Genomic DNA, 27,177 nt, shown 5'->3' with positions numbered 1-27,177 from the left:
TGGCATTCTAAACAACATCACCCACTGCTCAGATTCAAAAGAATAAACAGTGTTCCACTTATTAAGTGAGGTGGGCAAAGAGGTTACCCCTTTAGAAAAACCGGATAAAGTATGTGGGAAACGGAATAATTACCCATAATTTTCTCAAGTAAGAGTTCACTGACAGTAGGGTTATTATCGGTATCCTGTAAGCCGATTTTCCAATGACAAGGAATCGCTTTAATTAAACCCCAGTAGTGAATAGAGGCAAAATTACCAATATTGTAGGTCCTAACAAAAGTAAGGAAATCAAGAGGTCTATTGTTAACATCAAAAAAGTCGGCAATCCCCTTTTTGAACAGAATATCATAAAAACTGGTCTCACTGTTAATTTTTACACTGGAATTATTCCAGATATACTCATTTCCAAAATTATTATTAGGTGGGGCATAAGATACTTCACACCAAGCATCCAAAACTTGGCGGAGAAAAATATTCTTAATAAAACTAATATCCGTTTTTGAACAATTACACTGGAAGAAGAATTTATTTCCATATGGCTTCAAAACGGTAGTGAAAAATATTTTCCAAGGGCTCTCATAAACAGAAAAATAACGGCGAACCCAAGTACATTTTAAGGATTTCATAAAACTATCAATGTGTGTAACCCTTAGTCCTCCTTCATCAATATTATTAATCATAGTACTCCTCTTAACCTTGTCAGGGCGCCCACACCAAATAAAATCGAAGATTATTCTTTCCACATCCTTAACAAAACTAGAGGGGAGGGTTAGGTAAGACAAGGCATAGAAACACAAGTTGCGAAAGGGCAAGAGACTTAACTATGCTATTCCGGCCAATTGGGGTCATATCCCTGACAGACCACGAACGTAGGCATGATTTTAGTCGGGATAACTTTGGAGTATAGTTAAGCTCAAACAAATCATTTCTATTGTTCGTAAAGAAAATGCCCAAATAGCTAACTGGTCCACTGCTAACAGCAATACCACTGAATGAAGTAAAAGGCCAATCACGAGCAAAAGAGCCAAGAGGAAAAAGAACAGACTTATTATAATTAACCAACCCAGAGGCTTCCTTCAGGACACTTAAAATGTGCAAAGTATTCTGTAATAAACCTCTAGAGCTATCTAAAACGAAAACAGTATCATCAGCATACTGTAAAAGTTTGAAATTATAGTTTCCTATACAAAGGCCCCTTATTTCCTTATTATGCAAAACACTAAGTGATAAGAGTTCCGCACATAAATTAAAAAAAATAAGGACTCAAGGGGCAACCCTGCCTAACTCCTAGTACAGTAGGTATAAGTAATCTAACGTGGACAATTTTTACTTCGTGTCATCAAAAATATTTGTACGTGTCGATATTAAATTGACAATGCCCGGATCCTGTCTTTAGTACGTCACGGCTGCAAGTCTTCCATATACAGGTGCTTCCGTATACATCTGATTCCGAAATAAGGGTATTACTTTCAATTTGTCACATAAAAAACAAAATGACGTGTTCTAAATTCAGTAAGAAATGATAACTTTCGTTAACAAGAAATTTTACCAACATTCTCTATAGTAACAGCGCCACGGCATGGATTTACCTCAGGACAGTTGTTTTGCACGGGATCTTTGAGCCGAAGGGACATGGAAAGGGAGTTAGGGAAGAAGGAAGGAGAGGGACAGAATAAGGGCTTATTCCGGATATATACTGGTTCCATTTCTCAAAAAGGAACTTGTCAAAGGCATTGTTGAGTACAAGCAATTAAATTAGTTTCTCTAATGTGAAATTTTATGCTGGTTACATAAGGTCTGGTCCCAAGTTGAATTTTGAAGAGAAGCATGCCTAATTTGCATAAATTCAAAATGGCCGACATTTTGATGATTTTTGTGCATAACTCAAGATTTAAGGGTCGTAGAGACTTTGTTCTTGTGTCTTTACCCTTGTTTGTAGGGTCAAAGAATGCAATTATAATAATAGTTGTATCATTAGGTCATAAGTTGACACCTAATTTGCATAAATTCAAAATGGCCGCGCGTTTTGATGGTTGTTGTGCATAACTGAAGACTTAAAACCCTTCGAATTCCAATGTTGGATGATCCAACAAAACAAGCGATCAATTTTTATAAAAAAAAAAATGGGCGGCATAGAGGGACAGTTACTTCCAGCTGGACAGTTTTTAGCGAAAAAATTTCCTCTCTGTCTCAACTTGTGACTATATGCCTATAATCCAGGCTCCAGCTCATGAGTATGACACTCTCGATGCAGTTTTCCGTAGGTGCTTACTAGTCTATGCACATGCAGGGCAGGAGTGTACAGTTCTAACTGTTGACCAAGCCTTATACTGCAAGCTAATGGAGCTCAAATGGGCTCACCCAGAAGAGTATAAGAACCTCATACCACGACTAGGAGGGCTTCATATATCAATGAACTTTCTCAACGTCATTGGAACGCATATGGAGGGCTCGGAATTAACATAGGTATGGATAGAGGCAGGTATATTTGGACAAAATACTGCCCAACAGGCAGTGAATGGTAAGAGCTACAACCAGGCAACGAGGGCCCATAAACTGACAGTTCATGCTTTGTGACGTTTGCTAGGACCAAGTATTCTACACCATGCTGACGCTACTGACAAGCAAATATACGATGACATTTCACAGGCTGATACACAGGACCTGATATGAATTCTCAACAGTCAGTAATCAGTAGAATAATGGAAGTTTTGAAGAAAAGAGACGAGAGGAAAATGTCAACTTTAACTTCTGGTGGAAATACATACAAATAGTTGAGACTCTCCTTATGTTCACGCGTGCCCAACATGATGGTGTATGGGATCTTCACCTGTTTGCCTTCCGCGAGGTGTTGCCCTAATTTCTTAGGTATGACCACTATAATTATGGGCGTTGGGGTCCCGTGTATCTTGCAGAGATGTCACAGTTGCCAGCAGATAAAATCGAGTTTCAGCGGGAAAACTTTGTTGTGAAGGGATCAAGTCGCCGATTCAATCAAGTTATCCTGATCAAGCGCAAGAACGGTTGAACGGAACGGAACGGGAAAGCGTGGTGATGGAATAGTTGGAATTACCAAGACAAGTTCTGCACTATCTCGCTGGGCTTTTTCTTACAATCTGCGTTCAAATATTGCATTGGAAACCCGAAAGATGTATCACATGAGTCACACGGACCGGCTCTTTCGAATTGAAGAAAATGCCTAGCCGCCAGGAGAAAAACAACACTGATGAGCAGTCACACGTGTCTGTATTTCAACGATTCAATATTTTTGATCCCACTGTCCAGCCAACTGCTCTTCAAAGCATTGTGACGAAAGATGTGGCTGATGAACAAGGCTCGTTGTTAAAAGCTAACCCCTATGGCAAGCAGCAGCTGCAGGAATTTGTCAAAGACAGACTTGTGATATATCCAGAAGAGTCCTCACCCAATAAATCACTTTATGACCATATCACTAAAACCATGCAAGGAACATCTTGCAACGTCTCATCATTGCATATGCAGGAGGGCGCAAAGTGGATCTTGATGCTGTTCTGAAGCATGAACTGATGCCTGTACCACATGCCCTTGCCAATGTTAATGGTACGCTTAGGACAGGGCAAAAAGCAATCCTAGCCGATAGTCGAATGCCTTGCAAATATTGATCTCAACAAAAGTACTACTTGCTTGGTGATAGATGGAGAGGTCAGAGTAATTGCTGTCGGCAAGCCAACTAATGCTAAGACGTTTGGAGACCTAGCAAGTTTACAAAGTCTATATATCAATCGAGCTCTGACTATTGTAGAATAGATGTGATATTTGACAGATATCGTAAAGAGTCAATCAAATCTACGACACGGAAAGGCACTTTAAAACCACAAGACCAATACGACGCGTGATTGAAGGTAGAGATATTCCTCTCCCAACTTCATGGTCCAATTTCATTATCCTCACCAGACAACAAGTCAGATCTTGCGAGGTTTCTTTCTAACCTACTCTTAAAAATGCTCCACCCGACAAGGAGGTGGTTCCAGCTCATGAAGAAGCAGATACTAGACTTGTCCTGCACGCAGTCAACATCCCTTTTACACAGTTGTGGTTTCAGCACAAGACCCCGATGTCCATCTACTCTTGGTTGCACATTTTCACAGTGTCCAATGCAACCACTTATGGATAATGCCTTACTTCCATTCCACGCATTAACAGCGGCGACACAATTCCTTACGTCTTTGGTCACACAAAGAAAACATCATGGAGAGTGTTTGCTACCCACTTTGAACTACTGAGAGGTCTTGGTGAAGGCTTACTGAATGCAGATAAGATATCATCCAAATAAAGGTTGTATCATTCATGTAAGGTGTTGATACAGTTTCGATGGATACTGCACGTCAAATCATATTTGATTACATGAGTCTTTATACATGCCTCCAACCAGTGATTCGCTACATCATCATTTCCAGCGTGTATACACTTCCAAACCATGGTATGGAAAGAAGCTCACTACCCAAAACCTGATCTACCAGATCTAGCTGATATGGGTTGGAAGCGAGGAGATACAGGATTACGACCCATTCTGATGACTCTGGATCCCATTCCCGACGTCTGTGTGTAACTGATTTCTCGCGGATGTACAACAGCATATAACACCATGCAGTGCAAGTGCAGAAAGGCACGTATTCCTTTTATTGGCCAATGTGGCTGTAGAAATTGTGGACCTGAATGCTTCAACGTAAGAGACAATTAATTGGCAGTTATTCAGAGACATATAAATTTCATCGTAAATGATCAATGAATTCTTTATGTTCCAATGCAATGTAAAAAGTATTAATTATCATTTTCAAACTCTAGAAACCGTTTTTGGAAAAGAGTGACATTAATCTAAAAACGAGAAAGACAAATTAGATAAATTTTAAAATGGCGCCATGTTGAACTTGTGCAAAATAGGTGTGAGCATATTACCCAATGATATAACTCCGGTATATATGAATGTATTGACACTGAAAACATAGGTATAGACACAATAATGCAGTCTCTACAGGTCTTGAATCTTGAGTTATGCATTAAAGCATCAAAATGGCGGCCATTTTGAATTGACGCAAATTAAGTGTAAACATTTATTATCCAATCATACAACTAATGTTATAAACGTATTCTTTGACCCTGAAAACGAAGGTATAGACACAACAACGAAGTCTCTACTAGTATTGAATCTTGAGTTATACACCAAAATCATAAAGTTGGTGGCCATTTTGAATCTATGCAAATTAGACACTTTTTCCCTCAAAATTCAGCTTGAAGACTAGACTTTTTGAAATCATCATCAAATTTCCATAGAGAAACAATATTTCAATTGCTTGTACTCATTAATTATGGTATTAATTATGGAAAATAGATGTATAAGTTAAAGTCTGTAGTGTTTTCAATTTTTTCTAATATCGAGATTACTTCAAGACCAAGTGTGGTTCCTGAATTGCGCCAGTGGATTACGGCATCACAGGATCGCTTACATATCTAATTTAGGGATTCATATCATCACTGATACACAGTGATGTCGAATGCCAGGTCCGGCTGGCACCGAGGAAACAAATATTTCACTGGGCCGGCCGCTTCTTGAAGTCTTCATTTTTTTTCTCCATGAAAGTTATAAGTCATTGCTATTTATCCAATATTTCCTAGGGTGTAATAAAATACCTCGGCTGATTCCCACCCACCCCCCCCCCCCTTCCCTTTCCTGTTCAGACTCTTTTAGTTGCGCTCCTGTATTCAAGTTTACCCTTCAAGTAGATAGCTTGTTCCCGTTGCTGAAGACCACTTTCGGTGTAACAGCTGAGTCATTTTTCTTTACATGTCTATTTTATTTACATGGTAGAATTAACTGTTCGCCCCCACAATTCTTTGCAATTCTGGGTCTGGATTGTTTCCTGCGTACCCAACTTGTGAATTTGAGATTGCTATGAAGAGTGTATGTTCAGCTGGCATTCACCAGCCAGCCATGTAGATGATGGAGCGGGCTAGTAATCCCAATATTGTAGCGCGTGCGCAGTACAATAATTACTGGAGGAAGAAGGCATTTATATTTCTACAGATCTCCGGTATCATCACCATCGAATCGTGTTTTATTTGGAAAGATATTTTGAAACGGTGCAAGTAGAAAGGTACGAGGGTAGTAAACTCTCGTGGAAAGCAAAACGTTTAGTCGGTACAGATCGACATGAGATGTGTTTTTATCTCAAAAATAAGTTTTGACCTTATGTTGTTGAGTGTAAACGGTCTCGTTTGCATTAAAGGAACTATTAGATATACTTTGTTTTTATAAGTAGTTTGTATTCATACAGTTTGATGTATTGAATTAGTATATGCATGATTTTAAATATGTGTCAAATTAGTGATCCTTACTACGCTGTTCTCATAACTTGGGGACATGTTAAGGAGTGAAAGGGGGATAGTGTGATGTTGGTAATCATATATGTCGCCTTCTATTTCTTTAAACTACTAGTCACTGTTTTTAGCCACATATGACAGTGGACAGTGACGTAAGTATTGCAGGTCACGTGACATCTGCTCACCAGCTCAGCTGAATCTGATCTCGAGACGTGTGAATTAGTTTTCGCTCCCGTTCTGAATCGTTCGGTTCGGTAGTAGCTCTGGCTCCGACCACTTTGGTCGTATTTGTATCTCTTTTGTATTCGTCTCTTATACACTGTTGTACGAATCGTTATATATATGGGACTGAATTTCGATATTGAGAAAAGTAAGTATATATATATATATATATATATATATATATATGTATGTATATATATATATATTTATATTATATATATATATATATATATATATATATATATATTTATGTTATTAAAGAAAACCAGAAAAATAAGATATGACTCATAATTGAAAAAAAGGAGTAAGTTTTAGAAAATATATTGGAATTTTCGGTTCCCTTGGGACCTTCGTCAACAATACTTGACAGTCGAATGAAAAATACAAAATGTAACACAATGAAAGTATGACGCTAGATAAGTGTAAGTTGCAATGATGGAATTAAAACCAAATAAACCATGACTATACAGGAAGCGGATTAAGGAGCAAAGAACGAATAACATATGCTTGTAGAACTGATAATTGTTAAGGGGTCCCAAGTTTTTGTTAAGGCCGGTGATGTGAGACTTAATACGAAAGATCCAATCGATTTCTTTACGTTAACGTTTACGTTCAGTACCACTGAACATATATTTTCTAAAACTTACTCCTTATTTGTCAATTATGAGTCATATCTTACTTCTCTGGTTTTCTCTAATAATATTTTCTTTTGGAGTAAACGTAGATTTTCGTTATATTATATTATATTGTATATATATATATATATATATATATATATATATATATATATATATATATATATATATATATATATATAGTTCTGTCAAAAGCCGTTGAAAATTCACCCAAGCATGGATGCAACTGCAGAATGCGAGAGACCTGCCCCCTCGGAGGAGAGTGCTTGCCCCCTCCATAGTATACAAAGCTGAAGTGACTGCTGGAGATTCTAAGTCTATTTATATTGGTATGTGCGGAGGGCAGTTCAAAACAAGGTTTAATAACCACAAAAAGTCGTTCAACTTGAAGAAATATCACGGAGAACCTGAGCTTTCAAAGCATTTTTGGTCTTTAAAGGAAAGTAATAGAGCCTTCCAAATCTCCTGGTCCATTGTCAGGAGATCAAACACATTGATCAACAGCTCAGGTTCTTGTAATTTATGCCAGGCCGAGAAACTAGCAATAATAGATCATTCTAGCCCTAATCTCTTGAACAAAAGATCAGAAATCCTCGCAAGCTGCAGACACCAACCAAAACACCCCCAAAATAAAGTCAAAACTAAGATGAAAGAGAGATAGCTTTTTAGTACACCTCCTGACGATTGCTAGTAAGCATGAAACTCTGAGTAGAGGTTTGGTTGCAAAAATCAGAATTTACATTACGCTCTTCTTCATAACGTGGAATTGAGCACTCTATCGTGTTCTACTTGGAACATTTTATACACTTGGATATATATATATATATATATATATATATATATATATATATATATATATATATATATATATATATATATATATATATATATATATATATATATATATATATATATATATATATATATCCAAATAATGGTCTATTATAAAACAAATAAAAAACCGATAAGATTTCACATATTTACAAAACACTTAGCTAAATTTCCCAACTGTAAGCGGCTATGTGACAACACCTCTTTCAAAATGATCGACTCAGCTCCCACTTAACTAAAAATTAGGATCAAAGAAAGCCTACATATCAATTGGGATAAACCTAATCTCAACAAACAGCTTGACTGTCCAGTGTTATCTTTGTTGAGTTAATTATACTTGTCCTTGTGTGTTATTGCTATTGTACATTTGTTTGCTATTACTTGTTCATTTTGCGTTTGTAACCTGATGATGAAAGTCGCTACTTTCGAAACATGTCGTTCTTTTTGTATTAATTTTGGTTAATAGATGTATAAGTTAAAATCTGTGGTGTTTTTAATTTTTGTAATATATATATATATATATATATATATATATATATATATGTATATATATATATATATATTTATATTTATATATATTAATATATATAATCCGACACGGATTAAAATAATCCGATTTTCCAAGACTTCAGCATACTGTTACTCGAGTTTTCACGCTTGCAGTGTGCGGCGATCATCAGACAACAAGACGTAAACAATCGTGTATGTGACCTTAACCAGGAAGTTTCCATAACAACTCCCTGCCTTAACATCATTGAAATGTCCGTATTCCGTATAAGGTAAAAATATGTATATTGTCTTGTTCAGTCTTGCATGTGTTTTTCTTTCCCAGTAAAAACAGACCCTCCCTATCCAAACTTATCCAAACAACCTTTCCTTTTCAGTGAGTCATAAAATACTGTCACGAAACTCTCAGGAAACTTGGTGTTACAGTTTGCTTTTGTTTGCTTTTAACTTCCTTTGAGTCGTCTGTACGTAATCAACAGGATTCAAATTGATAGTTGGCAGATGTTTTTTTGTTCCTGAATGTGAAGGCTGAGTAGCTACAGTAAGGTAATAGCAAAAGTGTCGTCCGCCTCAAACTATTGTCGGAAAGCTTTCTATCTGAATTAACTTCATTGTCGAAATGTCTGGTGAGTATTTTCCTTTCTCTGTCTCTTTGAATAAATCGTTTTAATCTTATTTTGAATGGTACGAATGATGTGATATGGCTAACGGGTTCCTTTGTGCGGTTGTGATTGCAAACACGGCTGTACCATAAGGTTGATTCTCCAAAATGAAAAGATTTGTGGCAAATAGGGAACTGCATTTCTAAACTGAAATTGTTCCGGTTACTCACGTTACTGACTGAACTCGACTCAGGGATATTTATGGCTAATTCGATTGACTGTAACTGTACTTCGCATATTCGCAGATCAACGGCTCATTTAGGCTGGCGACATTCCTTGTGGAGATGGTCGAATGCACTGCAAACCAAGATGATACACACTGTCGATATATGATCCATGTTAAATGGTTACTGGTAGTAGGTTATAGCTATTGAAATGACGTTCGCAAAAGTGCTGAGATCTGCACTCGAAATTCAACTTGAATCACTGATAATCAAAGAGAATTGCGTAATAACATGATATATTTTCTTCTTTGTAAACTACACTCATTTCTCAAAATTAAATTTGATTACTGGTAAGGGAGTTAGCGACCACTAGTATCCTAATGCAGTCTCCAAGTATGATGAGAAGCTTGTTAGAAAGGCGGACAGTGTCCCAGACGCTACCATCCCCGTCACTCACTCACATTAACATATACCTACCGTACGCACCCGCACACTTTAAAACTAATACTACTATACAGTGTCTATACAAATAGCATCAAATTTTGTACTGATAGGGTTTGAAATAGCATCAAACTTTGAAATGCTTTGGTACGGAATAGCATCAAACTTTGAAATGCTTTGGTACGAATTAGCATTATACTGAGATGACAGGGTATGTAAAAGCACAAATTTTGCATCGATAGGGTTTGAAATAGTGTCAAACTTTTGGCTGATACGGTTTGAAATAGCATCAAACTTTGAAATGCTTTGGTACGGAATAGCATCAAACTTTGAAATGCTTTGGTACGAATTAGCATTATACTGAGATGACAGGGTATGTAAAAGCACAAATTTTGCATCGATAGGGTTTGAAATAGTGTCAAACTTCACTGCCTATATTAATCTTCATCTCTTCACTAGCTGAACCTCTCTACATCCCAATGGATGAAGGACCCAGTCAAGGAAACTCGACGGGGCATCTTCAGACCTACGAAATGACGCCAAATGTAAGTAACGATGAATATCAACTGGAAGATCACACATATTTATTCCCTTATCAGCGCATCAGAAATTTCTCTCCTACTGTATCCCTCAAGATTGATGACCGTGTGCGTTTGTTTTGTATTCTGACCGAGGACTTGAATAAAAGAATCCAGGTCCCGGTTGTGATTTCTAAAGAATCATCACGTCCTCCGAAGAACTATATTGTATGGAATATTGTTAAGGTTAGGGTACGTGGATTTGAACAATGGAAAATACAATGGGGTCCTCGGTCTGAATGTAAAACAAACATGTGTGTTTGTGTGTATACGGTTTCGTGTCATATATTCATTAGGCCTTCATACCGTCTTCGCGTTCGTTGTCTCTCTTACCCTCTCAACCAGTTTAAGGTACAATATATTCTATAAACGGTTTGTGAACACTCCAAAGTTTACATTCCAACCTTTTCGAAGCACTCATATAGAATATTGTACTCTTCGAGCCTTTATCTAATAGAAAGGTATATTGTCATACTAGCACTTTGAAGTGTGAACTGAACTTTTTCATAAACTATAGAAAGAAAGAAAAAATCATTCACAACGATTGTATTCATTCAATTGTTTGTCGTTGGGGAGAGTGGGGGATTTTCACTGGACGATTTTGAACTGGCTTTGCGGGTTGCTCCGTAAAATCACAGTCACATGTCCTACTGCCCTTCGAAGTTTCCCCTCCCATTCCCTCTCAGGTTTAATTGAACCCTACTCCACCGTCTCTGATTGGGGTTAATGTTTTTTATGTTTATTTTACAGGGCAGGCCCGCTAGACCACCACACAACCAGACGGTAACCAAAGTGTCCACAGAGCAATTGGATGACTACCATGACTTAGCAATGTGTAGCCTATGGTGCTTCTGGCCACTTGGAAGTTGGGCAGTTCGGAAGTCCAATGAGGTATCAAATAACATGAATTCCTTCATTCCTTCATTCCTGAATTAATTCATCAATTCCTTCATTCATTCATCCATTCATTCGTTCATGCATTCATTTATCATTCATTGATTCATCCATTCATTCGTTCATGCATTCATTTATCATTCATTGATTCATCCATTCAATCATTCATTCATCCATCAACCAATTCATTCGTCATTTATTTATTCATTCATTCAATCATCCATCTATTCATGTATTCATTTATTCATCCATTCAACCATTCATTCATCAATTAATGAATTCATGAATTCAATCATTCATCCATTCAATCCTTCATTCCATTCATTTATTTATTCATTCATTCATTTGTTCATTCATTCTTCCATTCAAGTATTCATATATTCATTCATTCATTCATCCATTCATGTATACATGTATTCATTTATTCATCCATTCAACCATTCATCCATTCATTCATTCCATTAGATAATGTATTGAGCACTGACAGCTGACTGACAATTAAAAGGCACAACTAACTTGTGCTTTCAGGAATCACATCAAATGAAATGAACCGACCAAGTGGGGCAACCAGGATAGGGTAATAATAACTAGGGAAACATAAAGACACACAAGTTAACACTTTGTACATAAAATGATACCAAAATGATACCTCTCCCACATCATAACTTGGTCAATTCTATCACTTCTAAGGTTGATCTCGGCTGATTTACGACTATTTGTCCTAAATATTAACCAAATTCAGATGATGATAAATGGGCCTGTACATTGCGTATAAGTTCTTCCCTGTCACAAACAACCTAGATCTAGCGGCGCAAGTAATTCAACGCTCCCATGTATTATCTTTGTGGAATGACGTCACATATGTATATGTCCATAGCTTTATGCCTATTTGCACCGAACATTATTTTGTGGTCACAAGCGGTAACCAGAATGCAAAATGTATTGAGGTTTCGATGACTTCAGTGCACTAGACTTTTGCTTGTTAGTATAACCAGAACTAGCTGTTACAATAACACAATGGCATGCTTACACAGGTCAGTCTACTGTACGTGGTTATACACACCTTCATCAAAAACAATAGGGTTCTGGTACTCAATGTAATGAATCCACACACCAAGCATTACAAAACCAAAGCAAATTTCCAATAACTTCTCACATTAAGGTTGCAGAGGAGTCCACTTATGGACAATTAAGATTAGAATATGACCACGAAACTTCAAAGAATCAACATGAAAGAAGCTTATACAGGTCACTGGAGGTCAGCCTGAGGTCAAAGGTCACCCAAATGCAGGTCGACTATTGTATTACAATAGCGTAACTCCCAACCTTGATTGTCATTTGGTTCTCAACTTATTGCAAAAATATTAGTTTTTGACCCCTAATTGACCTTTGTTCACTTTGGATGATATTACCGTTATGTTTGGAAACGATCCCTTACCCATTCACAACTAGTCACGAAATATCAACCATGTCGGACCCTGTCAGTGGTAGTTTCACAAGTTATTGAGAATAAAAAACACATTTTGACCCATAATTGACCTTTGGTGACCTTGGATCACATCGCGGTTATTTTAGAAAATGTTCCCTTACTTCATTCACAACTTGTCCTAATATACCAGTCATGTCAGACTTGGTGACTAGAAGTTGTTGCAAAAATTAGCATAAACTGACAGTTTTTTGCACATAATCAACCTTCAATGACCTTGGATGACCTGAGAGTTTTATCAAAAATGTTTCTCTTGATGAGGTGCACTCTGTCGTAAAATTTGATTGGCCTACAATGTACACACATAATGTTATTACTAGAAAGGTATCAAAACCAATTTGGCCCCTCATAACTTGAGAACTGGGTGTCCGATTGAAGCGGGAGTTGGTTTCCTATATATAGCACAAAGAGCTCTATCATATAGCAACATATTGACAAACTTTTTTTGGTTTTGATTTGTTTTGCCCCGTATCTCCTAAAATGAGCATATTTTTCAAAATTTGACCTTTGACCATTTGACCTCGCGGTCGATGCAGTTTGACACGCTGATTCCAAAAAGCAACATGACAAGCCTGTGCGACCATTGTACTTCGCACACGAAGGTCGCACAGGGGTCAACTATGGACCATTTTGATCAGAAGGTACCTTTGAGATCCGATTATAGCCACGAAAATTCAAATAACCCAAAATAACTGATAAAGGTCATCAGAGGTCAACCTGAGGTCAAAGGTCACCTAGATGAGTGTCGACTCCTGGATTACAATAGCGTAACTCCCAACCTTGACGGACATTTGGTTCTCAAGTTATTGCAAAAATACTAGTTTTTGACCCCTGATTGACCTTTGTTGACCTTGAATCACACGACCGTTATGTTTTGAAATTATCCCTGACCCCATTCACAACTAGTCCCAAAATATCAACCATATCGTACCCTGTCAATGGGAGTTATTGCTTGTTTTAATATTTTGGTTTTTGGCCTCTAACTGACCTTTGGTGACATTCACGGGCACCAAAAACCAATAGGGCACATCTACTCAATGTGGTACTCATGTACAGCAAATATTATATTGGTCCAAGCTTCCCTACTTGAGATACCGTGTTTACAAGCCAGGCGTCACACACACACACAGTCTCCGCCTGCATTAATGCATAGGTTACGATTTCATCGAAACCAAAAAGCGTACATACTTGATATTTCTGTAAGATAATGAATTATTCATGACTTTCCCCTCACCAACTAGGGCACTGACACACCAATCCTCACATATCTGAAGTGGGTTAAAGCACAGTATATCCCTTTACATGTCGAGACTATAGTGATATGTATAGGGATAACAATCTTGATCAGGCGTAGTCTGAAGCACACGTGAACTTTCAATGCCAATGAAATATCAACGATTTACCACGTGACGATGACCGAAGTGAGTCCTAATCCGGCAAGCTAGAACAAGCTTAAACTTGCCATTTTTCTTTTCCTTGAACAGGCAAGCATTCGAGCCTCTTACGGTGAAATGGTGGCGGCAAGACATGCTGCGGAAGAGGCCCGTAGATTAGCTAACCAAGCCATCGTCGTCGGCTGGATAATATCTATCGTTGCCACTATAATGGTTGTAGGTCTTGTAAATGTTTTATTATAGGATTAAGCCCTTATTCATCCCTCTCCTTCCTCCCTGTATTCCTCCCTCCCTCCTCTCTTCCCATAACCAGGCGCGGCGGAACGGGGAAATTATTGGGGGGAGGGGTGCTAATGCGGGAGACTATCTAAGCGAAGCGCCACCATCGGAGCGTACGAGAAAATTTTGGGTTTTTCAAACCCCCAGATGGCCGGAAACGGCACTTCCCGAGTGTTTTATGCTGCGAATACCTAGCCCTAAAATATGAGTCTCAAGCCTGCAATTTCTCAGATTGCACGTAAAAATCTGTAAAAAACATTGTAATTTGTATATTCGATGATGTTTTAAGAGAGTAGCTATTACTCGTAGTGTACTCGCAAAGGTCTATAGCCAGGGGACGGGCCGAGGGTCCCCCGGGATTTACTAAAATTATTACACCTATAGAGTATACGTGTGCATCGGACAGAACGACAAGTATGCATTGAAAAATGGGCAGATGCACGTTTCGGAGCCTTGGTAAATATTGGGGGGCGTATCATGCATTTGCCCCCTCAACTTTTTCATTGGGGGCTGAGCCCCCACCCAACCCCCCCCCCGGTTCCGCCGCCACTGCCCGTGGCCATTCCCTCCCCAGATCCCTAGCTCACCAGCTCCCTACCTACCCTTGTCCCTGCCCTTGTCCCTGCCTTTCTCCTTCCTTCTTCCCTCCCTCCCTTTCCATGTCCCATCAGCCCTAGGATCCCGTGCAAAAACAACTGTCATGAGTTAAATCCATGCCGTGGCGCTTTTACTATAAAGAATGTTGGTAATATTTCTTGTTAACGAAAGTAATAATTTCTTACTGAATTTAGAACACGACATTATGTTTATGTGACAAATTGAAAGTAAAATAATTTTGGAGTCAGATGTATACGGTAGCACGTGGATATGGAAGACTGCAGCCGTGACGTAATAAAGACAGGATCCGGGTTATATCAATTTAATAACGCACGTACAAATGTTTCTTTATGACACGAAGTAAAAATTGTCCACGTTAGATTACTTATACGTTTAATGAAGAAGAAATAATTGTACACGGTTAAGCAATTACAGAACAAATGTTAATTTCTCCTTGAATTGATTTATTATTTGGCGTTGAATTGTACTAATCCGCATTGTAAATATATATTTCGTCCATAGCCTAGTGGTTAGGGTGTCTGCATGTAAAGCGGGAGGCCCGGGCTCGAATCCTGGTGGAGGCTGGAAGTTTTTTCACTGTTCTGGATTTTCCAACATATAAACATATACATATATATATATATATATATATATATATATATATATTTATACATCAATATATATGTGCGTGTGTGCTGTTCTGTAATGATAGATTCCCGCCATTATACGTCTTGAAGAGCATCGAGTAACATATAGGTCTTGTTTTACAGAAGCGGACGCCATTTTCAAAAGAAGCTGTTATTGGCCTATTTAGATCGCGTCTCTGAAAGTTGTTAGTTTGGATATGGATGAATTACAACACACACCAATATTATTGCGAAACATCTGAAATATTAACAACGCAAAGGTTACGATAAAGTGACTTGTATTGAGACCACAATCAGGTTGCATCATTAAATTTATTTTCGGAAAAAGTCTGGTCAAACTAACTTCAAGGGTCAAAACTTTATATTTTCATAAATTTGATGTGCCAATATTTCAATTTTGTAGTTCTTAAAGTGTTCTTTTTGTTGGAATATTAAAGAAACGTTGTTATTAAAAACAGTGAAATTTTAATGAGAAATGTCAAAGAGTAAATTGTACTTCAAAAGATCAAGTTACACTGAAAAAATCCAAATACTGTAATTCGTGGTACAGAACCCAAAACGGATCCGTATTGTCGGGAAGCATTAATGTAATTTTTGAGTTAGCCGTCCCTCAAGCAGCGTCACATGTCCCTCAAGTTGACGCTCGAAGACAGTGGCTCCCCTCGCCCCTCTCCCACCCCACCGCCGATGAAACTCTAAACAGTACGTAAATAACATGCGTGAACTTAAAGCTCTTTGCAGCGTTTACCCACTTACCCACATTATAAAACGAGTTTGAGAATATTAAATATTCAACGAACATTCTGTCATTGCAATGCAAAGATCTTCAATTTATTTTTTACTTCGACTTTTTTACAAAAACTATACAGAATTGTTGAAAAATATGTGAAAAACAAAGTCTAGATATTAAATTTAAATTTCTTCTTTAAAAAAAAATGAATTTGAGACAACTAATGAAGCGGATCAAATTGACACAAAATAATGTCAGTTTACCGAAATGATACATCTATAGAAATGTATCAGATAAGGTCGTAAAGCATTCTCCTCTGGTGATAAAGGCAGGCCATATTGCAAAGAATTCTGAGTTTGAGAGGCACCGACAAGAATTTAACAAGGAAACAACACAGGTGGCCTGTCAATTGTGACATTTTTGTTTGTACATATGATGCTGGGACAGATGGACGCGGCGTAGATTTCTGCCATTGAGGAGTGAGGCATGGTATGTCCCTTCTGAACCTAGATACGAGCCGACTAACAGATTATTTATACAAAGGATGACATCTACAAGTGGAAGCAAACTTTTAGAACTCGGTCTAGTTCTTCTTGTAGTACTTTGTTCAATACACATTGCCTTATTTGAGTAGACCCACTGTCCTGCCCCTATTTGCTTTCATTTTTTATTTCTCTTTATTTTCCTCATTCCATACCAAAAATACTGGGCGTCGCGTTTTTTATTAAAGATAAAACTTAAAGTCGTTGGAAACATCATTTAACGGATAACAACAAAACATCGCTCAGCAATTTCATACAAAAAAATCATGCTTTGATGGGTGAATTTATTACCGAACATTTTACGCCGTTCAAGCAAAATTAATTTACTATTCTCTGCGCTAAAATGGGGAAAATAATCACTTAACTGACATTGGTAATGAATTATTAATACATTTATTAATGCCTGATGATCATGAATTCTTAATACAATATTATTGCGTGATGATCATGAATTATTAATACAATATTAATGCGTGATGATGCCTACTATAATACTTTGAAGGTACTACCAAACACGTCTAGGCACGTTTACGATACTGTTTCCCGCTATGTCCGTAGTCGTGACCGTATCTGGCCTCTTCAGTCTCGACTCTACTTCTTCCCTGATAGGCAGGGCGTGCCTGAATTGGTCGACGCTCTCTACCTGCTCTCTCAGATTTCCATTGACTAATACTTCGGAAAGGAGGATTGTTCATATTCCTGTGGTTGATTTTATCATCATCGTCATCCTCGCCGTCATCATTACCGTGGTGTGGACGGCCGTCATGATCTTCAGAACTGTCGTCTGTATCGTCATCATCTCCGTGGTGTGGACGGCCGTCATGATCTTCAGAACTGTCGTCTGTATCGTCATCATCTCCGTGGTGTGGACGACCGTCATGATCTTCAGAACTGTCGTCTGTATCGTCATCATGTCCGTGGTCGTCATGTCCGTCTTCGGGTCTTCCAATCAGAGGAGGTCGCGTCCCGATGTAGTCAATTGGGGGCGGTCTTTCTGTAGGTTCAGGTCGGCCGTGGTCGCCATCATCTGGGCGTCCATCGCCAGTAGGATCGATTGGATGATCTCCATGGTGACCGTCATGATGCCCTGGATGATCGCCATGGTGTCCGTCAGGGTCCCCGGGATGATCGCCATGGTGACCGTCATGATCTCCAGGTCGACTTTTGCCGTCTTTCCATTCGTAGTCATCATCTGGTCTGTCGTAAATGACGTCACCACCTTCTGTCACCACATTTCTAGAGCGGTCAGGTGAGAGAATATATATAAATATATCTAGTTATAGTTATAGAAGTTTTCTCGTTTCGTAAAGAAGACATCAGTTCAAGGTTTTCAAGTCTTCGCTTTAAGATTGGGTATTTTAATAAGGGGTTAATCAACGGTCTAGCGTGCGTTACTTACAGGATTAATGCACGATCGGGGGATAATGCAAGCGATGCACGAGGGCGGAGCGTAGCGGAGCCCGAGTGCATCCAGCGATAGCATTCACACTCGGAGTACATTAATCATGTGAGTAACGCACGCTAGACCGTTCATTAACCCCGTTCATTCATACACTACCATTTGTGTGGGGGGAAAATCATAAAACAAAACATTTTTGGTTACATATAACCAAAGATTTATTAAAGTGATGCCCCGTAAGTCGAATTAACGACTAACAACCAGCATAACAATGTACATGTGCAATTATAAAGTAATACTGAACGATAGTGAATAATTATAAAGGAAACGTCTTTGAAAGGCTGTCATTCATAAAAGATGAACCATAATAACATTTTAACTAATGTTTGGCAATATTGCGGCCATAAAACTATTTTTGAAAGGTCTCAATATCAAGGAACGACAAACAATTACTAGTTGGCTTCATCATATCAATACCCTACAGCTTCTGGTTCCCATAGCACCCATTCTAGGGAAAAACATGTACGTATGGTATACAGTCATACGATAACATAGTAGGCCTTGTAATGAACACGTACGGTACGTACGTACACTCACTTGAACGTACATACTACACAGTGCTTGGCACTGCGGTCGTTTAACTTTAAATTTATAAAACTATGAGCATCATAACGGCCTTGCCAACATTTAATTACGGACATATACTGGATATATTTAAACTCAAAGCATCCACAACTGTTTGGTGTTTTAATACGGATATCACTATGAATTTTGGAAGTAAACATTCACAGGACTTTGGAAAGAACATTTGGAAAACAGTTTGGACATGTTAGACGTTTCAGCCCTAACAGCAGCAGTAACGTTAATGTCATTGTTGGAGGCAACAGCTGTGCAGCCTACACTTTGGCCTAGACTCGAGTGCGGATCCATGTTTTCGCGTCCTTTACCTCTGATGGCATCTTGCAAGACTTTTGAACAAGATCGTTTCTGTAAATTAGATGCATCTTGGCAGTAACTTTTTATACTGCTCTCGTTTCTGTGTCCACTCATGGCCATAATGACCCGTGTCTCGATGCCAGCATTACTGAGTGTTGTAATAGTTGTTGCACGAACACAGTGGTTTGTGTATTTCTGACTCAGCTTTGCTTTTTCAGAAATCTTCACCATCATTTTGCCAAGGGTGTTAACCCCCAGCGGCTGGTTGTCATACCATACTTCTCCAATTCGATCTAAGTCTTTCTCAACCGGTTTATATCCAGGTAGAGGAGGGCAGTGGGGGGGTGAGAAGGGGAGGGATTTTGAGCCTCGGGCCCCAGATGATGTTAATCTGACACTCACCTTGGTTTGGGGAAATATGATACTCTTTAAAGAAAAGCTTCCCAAGATAGAGCTTGGATGGACACAAAACCAACCAACCCAGACAATTTACCTGACCTACTTTCAACATCATTCTCCCTGACTGTTTGAGAGTAAATGAAATTTTTCTTAAGTAAGGTCATCCAGGAAAGAACCTGGGCACGAAACACCAGACGACTGATTCGCTTTCAACCCCAGTCTCCATGTATCGAGAATGTGACTGTGTGATCCTCTTCAAGTATGTATCACGATTCCCGTCGAAAGGGAACGCAATGCTACACATGATCTAAGTCGAAGGCCGTGCCGGTGAAAATGATGCGCAATGAAAAAAACAATATTAAAATCTAAAATCTACAAGCGTTATGATATGCCGCTATGAATGGACATTTACACACAAATACAGAAAGCTGTTACGAATATTTGACTTTATACACCTCCACGAAATGAGAAATCAGTTAGCTAATCGAGGGCAATATAAAATGAAATACAGTAAGGCTCAAAATATGAATTCAACTAGAGTTTTTATGCTGGCTGATAACGTTGGGGTCACCAATTTGGCGATAACAAATTAAAACGGAACTATTACTCACCAGTTCGTCAGCAAAAATGATAACTACGGTCCACTGGGTCTGTCCGTTGCGATAAAACTTCATAGGAATAAAGGATCCATCCATAATTAAAAGTATGTTAAGATCCTTCACAAAATATGAAAAGTCTATGTAACGAAATAAAGGACGGTTGCTCCAATAAAATAAAACGATGGCGGTCGGATAGGAACGTTTCCCAACTCAATGAGAATAATCCGATCGAAAGTAATCATAATGCAATTAATGTAGGCGATTAATGTAATTGGTAGCTCGTCGTGTTGAGCGGTCGAAGTCGAAAGTCGAAGTGGTGTGAGTTTGAATTAGCCATACTACAAGGGTAATTGAGGGCGCTATCAGTTGACGGAAACCAGAGCCGTATATAGAGAGAGTTTGGCCAACTGGCGATTTGTGACGTCACACGCAAACCATGGGCATCAAAATAGGTCCAGTTGTCGTTACCAGTTGCGCGAAACACGAAAAACACCACACACAAACACAATAGCATAGCAGCTGAACCCATTACGAATAAACGAAGCGACTCAGATTTTGGCAGGCATACGGGGAGCGAAATGCTTAACAGGTAAGTAATTAGAGTAATCGTAAGGTAATGACATTTATGTTTATCTTCACACCGCAAATTAATATAAAACTAGCTGAAAACCTGTCAGTACACTTGTTGATTTAACACCTCATAGTCATAGGCCTAGTACAAACGAAAAGCACACATCACACAGTCCCGGCTAGGCTACATCACAGACGCATGACTATGCTTTAGGCCTACAGTAATAGATCCTTCAATTGAATAGTGTAGGCATTTACTTAAAATGGCAATTAATGTGAGTGGGAATTAGTGTGAATGGGTTTAAGAATGCTTTGGATGAGTACATTATGCAATATAATCGGGTATGCCTTTTGGGTCTTCGGTTTTATTTCTCTCATATTCAGTAGGGTTCTTGATGGGGACTTGAGTGTCCCTTCTGATCCTTTCTTCTACTTAACTAAACTATATACTTGAGTGTAAGAGTGAGCAATAGTTGAGAGTCTGTGGGAAAACCTAAGACTGATATTGTGGTGTTAATTTCTCAGGAATGTAGTACTAGGCTATGGTATGTGTAATAGATTAAATGGGTCTGTCGAGAAAAATATCCCGCAACAACTGGATACTGGTGAATGTTGTAGCTTATGTATTTTCCAAAAACATATACCATACGCTCATGTCCTTAATAAAGTTACATGGATCACACTGACATATTATGCCTACTTGTCAGTTCTGTCAACTGAGCACAAGGCTGATGAAATCATTCAGTTTGTTATTATGCAGACAGCAATGGCCATAAATATAATTATTAAATTGTTACTTATTCTTCATACTGCCATTACTGGCCTAACCGGAACAGTGATGTATTAAAATGCAAGAAGTCTTTAAGCTTTTCATTTAAGAACCGTTTCAGCCTGTCCTCTTTCAAACATATGATTGGCAGGTTTCCACGTTACATAGCTTATCAAAATGGAGCTGTTCTGTAAAGCAAGAAAATCACACATATGCATGCACACAAACACACCCATATAACAGTTTCTGAATATCTTTTCAGCTGCCCAAAGGTACTGGATTGCAAGCTCTGTTGGGTGAATTAAACAACCCTCATTGTAGTCTTTTATTATGGTCGGCTTATCTGGAACCAGCAATGATGGTGATGTGGATTTGACAGTACCTAGACAAAGTTTGTCTGACAAGCACTTTAAAAGCTGCTTTGTGTTGAAATGGGTTCACTTTGCTCAAGGCCATGACAGGATGACGACTCGACATCAGGTTGAACCATCTGTTGCAGAGCTCTATAAACCAGGCAGTTGTTAAAACATCCATTGGGTGACCCTCACAGTCTACCAGGCACCGCATCACAGAAGCAAAATGAAGTGTGTGTGATACCTTCATCTTATGAGAGCTGGATGGTGTACGTGTGGCCTCTGTTAATTTGAGAGATAGCTTCAAGTCTTTGTTTTCTTGAAAGCTGAGAAGATCTTTCAGTGGTTTCACACTGACCTCTGTACTTGACGATTCATGTGTATTTGCCAGCTGAGAAGGAAGCCAGATTTAAGTGCATTAACCAATGCTGACTTTTTTTTTGGACATTTGGTACATCTGCAAGGAGGTGCAGGAAGTTGTTGGAGTTGCATGGATGTGGAATCTTGTTGATAGTCTGTCAGTCTTATCCACAGATTATCCCAAAGCTTCTCCACATTGCCACATTCAGAACTTATTACATTGAAAACTTGAAAATTGCAGGAATCTAACCAAGCACCCATCAAGGGAGTTTGTTTGTATAATTATTGAAAGCTGTGACATTCTGATGTGACAGATTAATGTGAAATATAGGGCAGTAGATTACCTTGTAAATGAACCTTGTTATTTGTTTGATTGTATCTAATGTTTGCAAATTTATAGTTGCATGCTACCAATTGAAACATAATTCTTTCTCTATAAATGGGATATAAATACTTCTCCTTAAAGGGTGTGAAGACTCCCGCACAAAGAAACGTCCAATGCCGTTAATCTGACCTAGTTTCGAATGCGGTGTAACAGAAGTGTTAGACACCACCATTGATCCCAGAAAATACACACACAGCTTGCTACCGTCGGTAAATAGACATTAGTGTACAGTCAATGCATACATCATGGTCAATACCCACAACACAGTGCACATAGCAGCGTGGACATCTCAGGTCTAGATAAAAGATAACAATTAATAAGGTATAAGGTTTCATTACTGTCTGCATTTTGTAGCGACAAGAAGAAAACTTCACTTGCAACGGAAAGTAAACTTTTTCAGAGCGCGGCACGCGGTTTGGGGCGAGTCTTCAATGCCTTTAAATATACTGCGTCGGTTGTTGTCACTTGATCATTTGCTTGTGTGTGAGCAAAACAGCCTAAATAATATGTAAAAATTAATACAAACATTCAAATTGCCAGATATTTACTTGCTCAAAATTATTATCCAATCATGATTTGATGCTATCCTTGAGTCCATTATTCAGATGATGAGGCAGATTCCTTGCAACTCTCCATGATGAAGGTAAAACCTTATATCTTAACCAACTGCCACTGAGTGTCTATTTGGAAGTTTCAAACACACAAGTGCATTGATTAAAACAAAGACTTTATTGCTGTGGTTGCAGGAACTGGATTTCAGTCTAATAGTCACTCACTAGGTTTGTCTTTAACACAGTCTGCTAACTTGGCATAACTAATGCTAGGCTACCAGTACCATAATTAGCCTTGGCCTAGTGATCTTTGAAATGTAGCCTAGGCCCATGCTACTTTTGTAAATGATAGTTGACTGCATCCAAATTAAACCAAGGCCTAGGCTATACTTTTGAGGAAGAAAAAATTAGGCTGAATTCATGTTAGCCTAAATAGGCTAGGCCAATGCTGACGATGAACATTTCAAACCAAGACCATTTAACCAATATTAACAAAGTAGCCAATGAATATAGACCTAGCCTTACTAGTTTAGGCCTAGGCTACTTTGTTTTCCTTAGGCCTAGTTTAATTGGGCCTTATACTGTGCCATATTATGTAATGTGCTATAACAGTTGTAGTAATAGCAAGAATGGTCCAGGCCTAACTAAGCCCAGACCTAACTTATGCTTCGGGCTTAACTTAGGATTAGGGCTTTACGCTAATCCGGGCCCACCCTTTTACATTAAACTAAAAGTTATACATTTTAGGCTAGGCATAACCCAGGCATACAATAACTAGGAATTAGGATAGCTATATGTGCGACTGAAACTGCCGTGCATATGATTAGGAAAGCTGGCACAATAAAATAGAATTTGTGGATCGTAAAACGAGAGAGAATAGCCATAATGTAATTACAAATTTAAAAACCAGTCTGAACGTAAAATTCTCTCATTGCTTGTACATTACTCGTATTATAGTACTACTAGGGCTACGGCGGCCTAGGCTACACAGATTTTTTTCATTAGATCTCCACCTTGTTCTTTCTACTTCCAAAATTCTTCTTCTTTCATGGTCAGTCGGAAAAGCAAACAACAAAATCCATGTCCTGACCGATTGCAGCATCCCCAGCACCATTTCTTTCATAATTTCGTACTTTTTCGTGTACACAAACGAACGTCTATACACTGTGAGTATGCCTGTCGCCTGCTATAAAGTTTTCAAGTGGACCTATTTTACCACCCTGTGTGGGCGTTGTCCCTCTCGACCAATCCAAATCGGTTACATGGTTGGCCAAACTCTCTCTATATACGGCTCTGACGGAAACCAGAGCCGTATATAGAGAGAGTTTGGCCAACTGGCGATTTGTGACGTCACACGCAAACCATGGGCATCAAAATAGGTCCAGTTGTCGTTACCAGTTGCGCGAAACACGAAAAACACCACACACAATATATAGCAGCTTTGCACACTGTGCTCGTTGCGAACAAACGAAGCGACTCAGAATGTCAGATTTTGACAGGCATACGAGGAACAAAATGGATATCAGGTAATGAATTAGAGTATGCATTAGTTAATGACAAAGTTTACGTTTACCTTCACACCTGAAATGCATAGAAAACTAGCTGAAAACCTGTCATTACACTTGTTTTATTTTACGCCTCATACTACTAGTCCTACTTTAGTCATACAAACGAAAAGCACACATCACAGTCCTGGCTAGGCTAGATTACAGACGCACAACTATAGCATCAGGCCTACATTAATAGATCCTTCAATTAAATAAAGTAGGCCTACACATAAAAAGACAATTTATGCTTCACTGATCTTTTCAGGTTTGCCAAAAGTAGTTGTACCAGAGGTCATTGTATTAAACTCCAGAAGTTACATAGTAGGATTAATATTCGGCATAACTTTTTCTCTAAAGTCTAATACAACTTATACAAGGGTTGTGAATGGATGGAATGGTTTGCCTGAGAAGGTTGAATTGCAAGTAGTGTGAATGGGTTTAAGAATACTTTGGATGAGTACATTAAGCATTGTAATTGGGTATGACATTTGATGTCCTCGGTTTTATTCCTCTCGTATAGCCTTAGGGTCCTTAATGGGGACTTGAATGTCTCTCCTGGTCTTTTTTCTATTAAACTAAACTATATACTTGAATGTAGGAGTTAGCAATAGTTGGGAGTCTGTGGGAAAACCTAAGACTGATATTGTGGTGTTAATTTCTCAGGAATGTAGTACTATGCTATAGTAGGTGCAACAGATTGAATGGGTCTGTCGAGAAAAAAAAACCCTGCAACAACTGAATACTGGTGTATGTTGTAGCTTATGTATTTTCCATTAACATATATACTATACGGTCATGTCCATAATAAGGTTTCATGGATCACACTGACATAGTGTGCCTACTTGTCAGTGTTGTCAACTGAGCACAGGGCTGATGACATCATTCGGTTTGTTATTATGCAGACAGCAAATGGCCATAATGATAATTATTAATTGTTACTTATTCTTCATACTGCCCTTACTGGCCTTACCTGAACAGTGATGTTTAAAAATGCAAGAAGTCGTTAAGCGTTTCATTTAAGAATCGTTTCAGCCTGTCCTATTTCAAACATATGATTGGCAGGTTTCCACGTTACATAGCTTATCAAAATGGAGCTGTTCTGTAAAGCAAGAAAATCACACATATGCATGCATACAAACACACTTATATAACAATTTCTGAATATCTTTTCAGCTGCCCAAAGGTACTGGAATGCAAGCTCTGTTGGGTGAATTAAAAAACCCTCATTGTACTCTTTTATTATGGTCGACGTAGCTGGAACCAGCAATGATGGTGATGTGGATTTGACAGTACCTAGACAAGAATTCAATAGCTGCTTTGTGTTGAAGTGGGTTCAACTTGCTCAAGGCCATGACAGGATGACGACTAGACATCAGGATGAATTATCTGTTGCAGAGCTCTATAAACCAGGCAGTTGTTAAAACATCCATTGGGTGACCCTCACAGTCTACCAGGCACTGCATCGCAGAAGCAAAATGAAGTGTGTGTGATACCTTCATCTTATGAGAGTGGAATGGTATCAGTGTGGCCTCTGTCAATTTGGCTTCAAGTCTTTGTTTTCTTGAAAGCTGAGAAGATCTTTCAGTGGTTTCACACTGACCTCTGTACTTGACAATTCATGTGTATTTGCCAGCTCAGGAGGAAGCCAGATTTTAATTACATTAACCAATGCTGACTTTTTTTTTGGACATGTGGTACATCTGCAAGGAGGTGAAGGAAACAGTTGGAGTTGCATGGATGTGGAATCTTGTTGATAGTCTGTCAGTCTTATCCACAGATTATCCCAAAGCTTCTCCACATTGCCACATTCAGAACTTATTACATTGATAAACTTGAAAATTGCAGGAATCTAACCAAGCACCCATCAAGGGAGTTTGTTTGTATAATTATTGAAAGCTGTGACCTTCTGATGTGACAGACTAATGTGAAATAAAGGGCAGCAGATTACCTTGTAAATGAACCTTGTTATTGTTTGATTGTATCTAATGTTTGCAAAATTTTAAGTTGCATGCTACCAATTGAAACATAATTCTTTCTCTATTTATGGGATATAAATACTTCTCCTTAAAGGGTGTGAAGACTCCCGCACAAAGAAACGTCTCATGCCGGTTATCTGACCTAGTTTCGAATGCGGTGTAACAGAAGTGTTAGACACCACCATTGATCCCAGAAAATACACACACAACTTGCTACCATCTGTAAATAGACATTAGTGTACAGTCCATACAAACATCACGGTCAATACCCACAACACAGTGCACATAGCAGCGTGGACATCTCAGGTCTAAATAAAAGATAACAAGGTATCAGGTTACATTACTGTCTGCATTTTGTAGCGACACA

General features: G+C 38.6%; 1 protein-coding gene across 1 annotated transcript; it reads left to right on the top strand.

Moving 5' to 3' along the window:
* The first annotated feature begins 9,018 nt into the window (after positions 1-9,018).
* LOC139983549 (uncharacterized) lies at positions 9,019-15,625 on the top strand. Its single transcript, XM_071997182.1, has 4 exons — positions 9,019-9,178; positions 10,279-10,364; positions 11,148-11,288; positions 14,262-15,625. The coding sequence occupies exons 1-4, from the start codon at positions 9,172-9,174 to the stop codon at positions 14,412-14,414; spliced, it is 387 nt and encodes a 128-aa protein (XP_071853283.1). The 5' UTR covers positions 9,019-9,171; the 3' UTR covers positions 14,415-15,625.
* Positions 15,626-27,177: the final 11,552 nt, after the last annotated feature.

The sequence above is a fragment of the Apostichopus japonicus genome, chromosome 16 (genome assembly GCF_037975245.1).
Source record: "Apostichopus japonicus isolate 1M-3 chromosome 16, ASM3797524v1, whole genome shotgun sequence".
NCBI lineage: Eukaryota > Metazoa > Echinodermata > Holothuroidea > Aspidochirotida > Stichopodidae > Apostichopus > Apostichopus japonicus.
Note: the sequence above shows the minus strand (reverse complement) of the source record. Positions and strands in the feature narration are given on the sequence as shown.